Here is a 9,278-nt window from a genome sequence, read left to right as displayed (position 1 = left end):
GGCCAGGGCCAAAGCCCGGCGCCAGGGGCCGGGGGGGGGCGGGCAGGGCCCCCCCGGCAGCCCCCGCACCCCTGGGTGCAGGGCGCACAGCCCCAGCTCCAGCAGCACCCACAGCGCCCGCCGGGGGGGGGGCAAGGCCGCCCGCCAGTCCTGGGTGCCCGCGTCCAGCATGGCCAGCTGGGGGGGGAATGGGGGGGTCAGGGGGGAACATGGGGGCCGGGGGGGGGCACTTGGGGGGGCATATGGGGGGTTGGGGGGCATATGGGGGGGCAACGGGGAGTTCAGGGGGGTTGGGGGGGGTCTGAGGGGGCATATGGGTGGGCAACAGGGGGGTCAGGGGGGTTGGGGGGCACTTGGGGGGGCATATGGGGGGGTCGGGGGGGCATATGGGGGGGGCAACAGGGGGTTCAGGGGGGTTGGGGGGTCTGGGGGGGCATATGGGGGGGGGCAACAGGGGGTCAGGGGGGTTGGGGGGCACTTGGGGGGGCATATGGGAGGTCGGGGGGGCATATGGGGGGGGCAACAGGGGGTCAGGGGGGTTGGGGGGGCACTTAGGGAGGCAACGGGGGGGTCAGGGGGGCATATGGGGGGGCAACGGGGGGTTCAGGGGGGTTGGGGGGTCTGGGGGGGCACATGGGGGGTCGGGGGGGCATATTGGGGGTCAGGGGGGGCATATGGAGGGCACATGGAGGCAAAGGGGGGACAGGGGGCGTCTGGGGGGGTCGGGGGGGTTAAGGAGGGGACACGGGGGGGGCAAAGAGGGGGGACAAAGGGCGGGGTCGGGGGGGTCAAAGGGACAAAGGGGGGGGTCAGGAGGGGTCAAGTGTGGGGGGGAACCAAGGGAGGGGGGGGGAGCTGGTTTTGGGGGGCAGAACCCAGGTGTGGGGGGGGGCCAGGTGCGTGCCCCCCGGTGACCCCGTGCCCCCCCGGTGACCCCATGTTCCCGTGCCCCCCCCGTGCCCCCCCCACCTGCAGGCGCAGCCCGTGGTAGCGCAGCAGCAGCAGCAGCAGCGCCGCGGTCGAGGCCGCCATCAGCAGCTCCAGCAGGAAGATGCAGCCCTGCCACTGCGGGGGGGGGCACGGCTGGGCCCCCCCCCGTCACACCCCCCCCCCTCGGTGTGTGTCCCCCCCACCCCGGGTCACCCCCCCCAAAAAAAATAAAACACCCCCCAAAGCCGCAGGGACCAGCAGGGGATACAGAAGCCTCCCCCCCCCGGTCTATATTGACCCCGTAGAGCCCCCCCTCCTTGTTCCTTAATGCCCCCCCGGCCCTAAATGCCCCCCCCTTGTGTTTTAGTGCCCCCCCACACCCCAAAATCACCCCCAAAGTCCCAGACGGGGACTAAGAACCCCCCCCCTCCTGACCCATATGGACCCCATAGAGCCCCCCCTTGCCTCTTAGTGCCCCCCCAAATGCCCCCTCTTGCCCCTTAGTGTCCCCCCCGCCCCAAAATGCCCCCCCCTTGTCCTTTAGTGCCCCCCCCGTCCCCAAAATCACCCCCAAGGTCCCAGCAGGGGACTCAGAACCCCCCCCCCCGGCCCATATGGACCCCATAGAGCCCCTCCTGCCCCCCCTCTTACCCCTTAATGCCCCCCCCTTGCCCCTCAGTGCCCCCCCCGCCCCAAAACGCCCCCCCCCCCGTGCCGTACCTGGCAGCGCCCCCCCGCCAGCAGCTCCGTGTGCGCCACCATCGCCCCCAGCCCCAGGGCGGCCGCCCCCAGCGCCCCCCGCGCCGCCCCCGCCGCCCCCCCCAGCAGCCGCTGCCGCCGGCCCAGAGCCTCCATTTGGGGGGGGGGGCACGGCCACGTGTGGCCCCCCCCACGGTGGCCCCAAACCCAGTGAGTCACCGAGGGGCCCCCGCTGAGTCACTGGGAGGGACTGGGAGGAACTGGGAGGGACTGGGAGCCCCCCCCCCGCGCAGGCAGCGATAACGGGTGAGAGTTTATTAACGGCCGGGTTATAATTAACGAGGGGGGGGACACAAATGGGGAGGTTTGTTTTTTTTTTGGGGGAGGGGGGGGCACGGGGACATGCCCCCCACCCCCCCCCAGTACATCGGGGCCCCCCCCCTCCGAGGTGGGGGGGGCGGTGGCACCGGCGCCGTCGGCATGCGGGGGGGGGCGGTGAGGGCCGGGGGGGCGTCAGGCCAGTGCCAGCACTGGGGGGGCACGGGGGGGGGTCAGGGCAGTGCCCCCCACCGTGACCCCAAATCCTCCCCCCCACACTTTGTGGCCCCCCCCTTGTCACCCCAAATCCCCCCCCCGCTTTATGACCCCCCCATGACCCCAAATCCTCCCCCCTCCGCTTTGTGGCCCCCCCCTTTATGCCCCCAAATCTCTCCCCGCTTTTTGTGCCCCCCCCCCTTATGACCCCCCCTAATTTACTCCTCTTTGTGCCCCCCCCCCTTTTTGTTACCACCCCCGGTGCCCCCAAATCCCACCCCCTTTTATGACCCCCCCCCTTTTTGTGCCCCCCCCATGTCCCCAAATCCCTCCCCATTTCCCCATGTGCCCCCCCTTTTATTTTTTTATTATTATTATTTTTTTTTACACCCCCCCATTTTTTTTTACCCCCCCCTTTTTTTTTGCCCCCCTTCCCCCTCCCTTTGTCACCTCCCCATGCCCCCACACCCCCCCCTGTGCCCCCATTTTTATTGTTTTACCCCCCATTTTTTTTATACCCCCCCCATTTTTATTTTCACACCCCCCCTTTTATTTTTAGCCCCCCCCCTTTATTTTTAGCCCCCCCCCCGCACCGGTCAGGGCCTCCTGAGCAAAGTACTTGACGTCCACATCTTGGTCCTGGGTCAGCTTCTCCAGCACCGGCTTCACCTCGTTCTGCAGCGTCCTGGGGGGGGGACACACAACGGGGGGGGGACACACGGTGACAAAGGGGACGGGGGGGTGGCGGGGGGGGTTTTGGGGCGGGGGGGGCACGCACCCGCTGTCCAGGATGGGCCCGATGCGCTGCAGGGACTTGGCCACGTTGAAGCGGACGTTGGCCACGGCGTCGGCCGCCATGCGCAGCACCGTGGGCAGCATCTGCTTGGTGGTGATCTCCTGCCCGCACACCTCCGACAGCACCTGGGGGGGGTTTGGGGGAAATTCGGGGGGTTTTGGGAAAATTTGGGACATTTGGGGAAAATTCAGGGGGTTTTGGGGCAATTTGGGGGTGTTTTGGGGGGTATGAGGGGATGATAGGGGGAAGGGAGCGTTGCGGTGGGACGCTGAGGATGGAGAGCCCTGGAGACACCTTGGGGACATTTTGGGAATGTTTGGGGACATTTTGGGGTGTTTTGGAGCAATTTGGGGTGGTTTGGAGTGTTTTGGGGCAATGGGGGGAATGAGGGGACGATAGGGGGACAATAGGGGCAGGGGGAAGGGAGCAAACCCCAACATCCCCATAGGGACCCCAAAGTCACAGTGGGCTGTTGGTGCTGGAGACCCTTGGGGACGTTTTGGGGACATTTAGGGCCGTTTGAGGGCCATTTAGGGCCGTTTGAGGGCCATTTTGGGGACAATTTGGGGCATTTTGGGGCCGCTCACGTTGATGCAGAAGAGCGTGGTCATGCGGTGCAGGTAGTTGGGGTCGGTGGCCATGGCCAGCACCTTGGGGACGATGGTGCCCTGCGCCCAGTCCTGCCCGAAGCGCTCCACCAGTTTGCGCAGGTTACTGGTGGCCGCCTCCCGGATGGCGTACACTGCCGCACCAGTAAGCACCAGTAAGGACCAGTCGCACCAGTAAGCACCCGTAGAACCCCCCTAGGGCTCACTGACAGCCTCCCAGTGCTCCCAGCAGCCCCCCAGGCTCCCAGTATCCCTCTCCAGTGCTCCCAGTAACTCTTCTCACTTCCAGTCCACCCCTCAAAGGATCCCAGTCCCCTCCCAGTGCTCCCAGTGCCACGCACCGTGGTCGACCAGCCAGGCCATGCAGAGCGAGTTCAGCTTCTCGTCAAAGAACTCCACACCCTGGGGGGGACAGGACACATGGACCAGTGCTCCCAGTGTCCTCCCAGTACACCCCAGTGCCCTTCCAGACAGCTCCACCTCCCTCCCAGTGTCCCCCAGTCGCCTCACAAACACCTAAACCGCCCTTCTGGCAGCTCCCAGTGCCCCCAGTTCTACCCGAGCCCCCTCCCAGCACCCACCAGTTCCCTCCCAGTGCCCCCAACCACCCCCCCAGTCCCTCCCAGTGTCCTCCAGTCCCCTCCCAAACACCCCCAGCCACTCCCAGTCTCCTCCCAGTGCCCTCCCGAAGACCTAAGCCACCCTTCTGGCAGCTCCCAGTCACCCCCATTCTCCCCCCAGCCCTTCCCAGTCCTATCCCAGTGCACCCCCAGCCCCTCCAAGTTGCTCCCAGCCCCTCCCAGTCCCTCCCAGTGCCTCCCAGTGCCCACCAGCTGCCCGGCCAGCAGGGGCATGTACTCGATGATGGCCAGCCGCACGCGCCACTTGGCGTCCTCGGCCAGCTCGACGATGGCGGGGAGCAGCGACTGCGAGAGCTGCCGGATGCCGATCACCTCATTGACGCAGTCCAGGTTGGAGATGATGTTGAGCCGCACCTCGGGGCACTGGGGGGGGGGGACACCGAGGTTGGGGACACCCCCGGGGGGGGCACAGAGCTTGGGGACACCCCCCAAGGGGACCGGGGTTGGGGACAGCACCGGGGGACGCTGCCGGGATCGGGAACCGGGATTGGGAACCGGGATCGTCCTCGCGTCCTGCCCCTCGGGGCTGTCCCCAAAGTGCCCCCCCAGCCCCAAATTGTGCCCCCCCCACTCGGTGACGCTGTCCCCGTGTCCCCAAGGGTCACCTCGTCCTTGAGCTGCGCCAGGAAGAGGGGCAGGAGGTGCTCCACCGTGTTGTCCTTGCCCAGGATGGGCGACAGCCCCATGATGACCGAGGCCAGCGCCGACTTGACGTGCTGGTTGGCGTCCGACACCAGCTCCTGGGGGGGGCAAAAAGGCAGCGGGGGGGTCCCCAAAATGCCCCAAAACCTCCCCAAAATGTCCCCGAGGTGTCCCAGACCCTACCTTGATGCAGGGCAGGATCTGGCCCATGATGACAGCTTCACGGCAGTCGGGGGACAAGTTCTCACAGAACTCTGGGGACAGCGAGGAAAAGCTTCAATAGGGACATCGAGGGGGGGGGCAAAATAATTTTGGGGACCCCCCGGGGGGGCTGCAGCTGACCTTTGACCTTGTGGGAGGCGGCCGCCCGCACCTCGGCCTCGCAGTCCTTCATCAGGTTCTGGAAGGCGCCCACCAGGTCGCTCTTGGTGATCTCAGGGCCCACCGCCTTCTGCAGCTGGGGGGGGCACGGGGGGGCAGGAGTCAGTTTTTTGGGGGGGGGTGGGAGTCATTGGGGGGGGGGCACGAGGCAGTTTGGGGAAGGGAAAGAGTTGTTTGGGGGGAGCATGAGTCATTTTGGGGGGGGCCAGAAGCCATTGGGGGGGGGGGCAAGAGGCATTTTGGGGGGGGGGGCGAAGCCATTTGGGGAGGGGCGCAGGAATCCTTTAAGAGGGGCAAAGCCTTTGGTGGGGGGGCTGAAACCATTTAAGGAAGGACCTAAATTATTTTGGGGTGGGGGGTGGGCACAAACCATTTAGGGGGGTCGAAGCCATTTAAGGGGGGACAAAAATCATTTTGGGGGGGGTCACAACCCATTTGGGGGCGGATTTGGGGCATTTAGGGCCACGTGTTCGGGGATTTATGGGGCGAGGGGGATCTGTGGGGTGGGTGAGGTGCACGGGGGGGACACGAGGGGCGCGGGGGGGCGTTTTCGGGGGGGCCCCCACCTCGGTGAACTTGTCGGCCACCATGTAGCGCACGCGCCAGGACTTGTCCTCGGCCGCCTGGCGCAGCGTGGGCATGACGAGCGCCTCCAGGTCCTCGTGGGGCAGCAGCTGCGCGATGTTCACGCACGCCTCCACCGCCAGCAGCCGCACCGAGTCCTGGGGGGGGGCACGGGGGGGTCACCGGGGGCTCGCAGAGCCTTTTTAGGGTGTGTTTAGGGTTTTTTTGGGGGGTCCGACCTGCTCGTCGGAGGCCAGGTTGGAGAACATGGGGATGATCTCGCTCTTGACGTGCTCCAGCTCCAGCACCTTGGCGAACTCGCCCAGCTTGGAGGCGGCCGCGCGCCGAACCATGGGGGTGTCGTCGGAGCACAGGTTGCGGAAATACCTGGGGGGGGGGGACAGGGGGACACGGGGACATCAGGACAGCCACCCTCGGGGCTCCCCGGGGGGGTTTGGGGCCACTGGAAGCAGCTCGGGGGCACCATGGGGGATTTGGGGCCACCACGGGATGGGTTATGGGGTGAGCACGGCCACGGGGGGGGTTTTGGGTTGAGGAGGGAATGGGGGCACCCCAGGGATAATTGGGGGGGGGTTGGGGCCTCCAGGGATTGCATCAGGGCCACTGGAACTGGGTTGGGGCCACTGGGAAGTGCAACGGGGCCACCAGAAGTGGATTGGGGCCACCGGGGACCAGGCTGGGATCTCCAGGAACCTCATCGGGGCCACTAAATCCAGATGGGGGCCACTGGGGAGCACACTGCTGCCTTTGTGGCCTCATGGGGGGGGTCCCGAGACCCATTTGGGGTCGTGGGGGGGCCACTCACTGCCACAGCTTGGCCTTGACGGGGCTGGGAACCACATCACGGCCACTAAACCCAGACCAGGGCCACTAAACCCACACTGGGGCCACCAGTGACCCCTCTGGCACCACCGTGGCCCCGTGGGGGGGTTCCCCAGGCCCATTTGGGGTCCCGGGGGGGCACTCACTGCCTTAGCTCGGCCTTGACGGGGCTGGAGACGCGGGGGTAGCAGACGCTGAAGAGGCCGCAGGCGGAGGTGCGGGAGGTGAACCAGTCGCCCCCCGCCAGGCGCTTGACCAGCGGCACGAAGTGGCCCTCCAGGTCGGGGGGGGCGTGCTCGTGGGACACCGCCCGCAGCGACTCCACCGCCTTGTCCCGCACCACCGTCTCCTCCACCGTGGCCAGGCTCTCCAGGGGGGGCTGCGGGGGGAAAGGGGGCGTCGGGGGGGGGGCTTCGGGGGGGGGAAGAAGCCACTGCGGGACCCCCCCAGGGCCCAAATCCTGCTAAAAGGGGCCCAAATCCCAATAAAAAGGGCCAAAATCCACCAAAAGGGACCCAAATCCCAATAAAAGGGGTCCAAATCCTAATAAAAGGGGCCCAAAATTCCTTCCAAAGGGGGTCCCCAATCCCTACTAAAAGGGGACCCCCCCCGGCATCCCAATGTCCCCCCAGAACCCCCCCCAGAAGCCCCCAGAGCCTCTCAGGGCATCCCACTACCCCCCAAAGCCCCCCCAGGGCACCTCAGGACCCCCTAAACCCCCCAGAGCCCCCCAAGGCAACCCAGTACCCCCCAAACCTCCCCCAAAGCCCCCCCAGGACATCCCAGGACCCCCCCAAATCCCCCAGAGCCCCCCCCAGGGCTCTCTGGGGGGGACCACAATACCCCCCAGCTCCCCCCCACCCCACCTTGTGGCCTCATCACCCCCCAAATGCCCCCCCCAGACACCCAAATGTCCCAGGGGGCTGAGGTGGACCCCCCAATTTTTTTTTTTTTGGGGTGGGGGTCCCGGGGGGGCCGTACCAGCAGGCAGTGGACGAACTCGGGGCCCCCCACCAGGGCGGTGAAGGTGCCCAGCTGCTCCGCCAGCGCCAGCAGCACCTCGTCCTCATCGTAGATGGTGTCTGGGGGGGAGGCAAAACGGGTCACAGCCCCCCCAAAATGTAACCCCCCCCCCCATTAACCCCCCCGTTACCTGTCAGGGACACGTCACAGACCCTCCCTTTATTTTTACCCCCCTTAAAGCACCCTGGGGGGCCCTGAGGACCCCAAAACATGCCCCCACCCCCCAATTTTGCCCCCCTGTCCTCAAATTTTGCCCCCCCGTCCCCAAATTTCCCCCCCCCATTATTTAACCTCCCCATTACCCATCACAGCCCCCCCCAACCCCCTAACCCCCCACACAACACCCTGGAGGGGTGGGGGGGCCCCTGAGGACCCCCAAACGGTGCCCCCACCCCCCAATTTTGCCCCCCCGTCCCCAAATTTGCCCCCCCCCCCAAATTTGCCCCCCCCCCCCAAATTTGCCCCCCCTACCTGTGAGGAAGGGCAGGAGCTCGCTGCGGGTGCGCTCCACGCCCAGCGCCAGCGCGATGGTGGACAGCTTCTTGATGCTGTTCAGGCGCAGCTGTAAAAAGGGGGCCCGGGGGGGGTCAGGGGGGCTTTTATTGCCCCCCCCGGGGTAAATCTGCCCCCCCCGGGGCAAAATGGGGCAGCGAGGGCCGGAACTGCCCCCTCCCCGCGCGCCGCCCAATCAGCGGCCTCGTCTCATCGCTGCTGCGGCGGGAGGAGCCCCGCCATTGGCTGCTCGCCGCCAGCTCCCGCCCCTCGGCTGTGCCGCCCGCGCTGATTGGCCGACGGGCGCCATCGAGCGGCCAATCGCGCGGCGCCGCCGCGCTGCCCCGCCCGCAGGGGGCGCCGCGGAGAGGGAGGGGAGCGCCGGGGCGCGGGGAGCCAATCAGCGGCGGCCTTACAAAATGAATGGGCCGAGCAGACCAATGGGGGCGCGCCTCTCACCCCCGCCGCGGCCGAAGGGGGGACGGAGCCCCCCGCGATGTAACGCGGCTCCCCACAGGCCCCCCGCGAGGGCCGCAGCCAATGGGAGAGGCCGTTACAGCCGAGGGGGAGCCGAGGGGGAGCTGAGGCGGCGGCGGCCGCCATTTGGCGGAGCCGGGAGCGGGAGCGGGCCCCGGGGGCCGCCGCGCGGTACCTGCACGTCCTCGTTGCGCAGCTCGTCGATGAGGACGGCGATGGGGTAGAGCGAGTCATCGCCGTCCGCCGCCGCCATCTTCGCCGCCGCCCCGGCTCTGCGGGGCCACACGGGGCCGCCCGCACCGCCTTTGCAGGGGCTTTCGGCGCTCTCATTGGTCGACGCGGCGCCTGATCCCGCCCCCCGGCGATTCTCATTGGCTGCTCCGCCCGCCCGTCGCTCGGCTCCCCATCCCGCCGCTGGCCCCGCCCCCTGCGGCCCGTCGAGCGTTCTGATTGGTCGTCGGGGTTTGAGCGACGGGGGGCGGGGGGGCGGGGCGAGGCGTTGCCAGGCAACGCGGTGCCGCCGCCGCGCGCCCGTCTCCAGGGCGACGGCGTCGTCGCGGCTTCGCGCGCGGCGGTGACGTCACCCCCTCCCGGGCAGTGACGTCACTCCGGCGGTGACGTCACGGCCGCGCGGGGGGCGAGCTCTTC

At 67.7% G+C, this 9,278-nt stretch overlaps 1 protein-coding gene across 1 annotated transcript; it reads right to left on the bottom strand.

The window, feature by feature from the left end:
• Positions 1-2,059: 2,059 nt before the first annotated feature.
• Positions 2,060-8,919, bottom strand: PPP2R1A (protein phosphatase 2 scaffold subunit Aalpha). Its single transcript, XM_082785330.1, has 15 exons — positions 8,806-8,919; positions 8,133-8,223; positions 7,620-7,720; positions 6,785-7,017; positions 6,035-6,182; positions 5,798-5,953; positions 5,193-5,307; positions 5,034-5,104; positions 4,814-4,948; positions 4,398-4,571; positions 3,909-3,969; positions 3,547-3,701; positions 2,942-3,084; positions 2,757-2,848; positions 2,060-2,159 (listed from the first exon to the last, which is right to left on the bottom strand). The coding sequence occupies exons 1-15, from the start codon at positions 8,881-8,883 to the stop codon at positions 2,143-2,145; spliced, it is 1,770 nt and encodes a 589-aa protein (XP_082641456.1). The 5' UTR covers positions 8,884-8,919; the 3' UTR covers positions 2,060-2,142.
• Between the last annotated feature and the right edge of the window lie 359 nt (positions 8,920-9,278).

The sequence above is a fragment of the Aythya marila genome (assembly GCF_965140915.1).
Source record: "Aythya marila genome assembly, contig: HAP1_HAP1_SCAFFOLD_75, whole genome shotgun sequence".
In the NCBI taxonomy this organism is placed as follows: domain Eukaryota; kingdom Metazoa; phylum Chordata; class Aves; order Anseriformes; family Anatidae; genus Aythya; species Aythya marila.
Note: the sequence above shows the minus strand (reverse complement) of the source record. Positions and strands in the feature narration are given on the sequence as shown.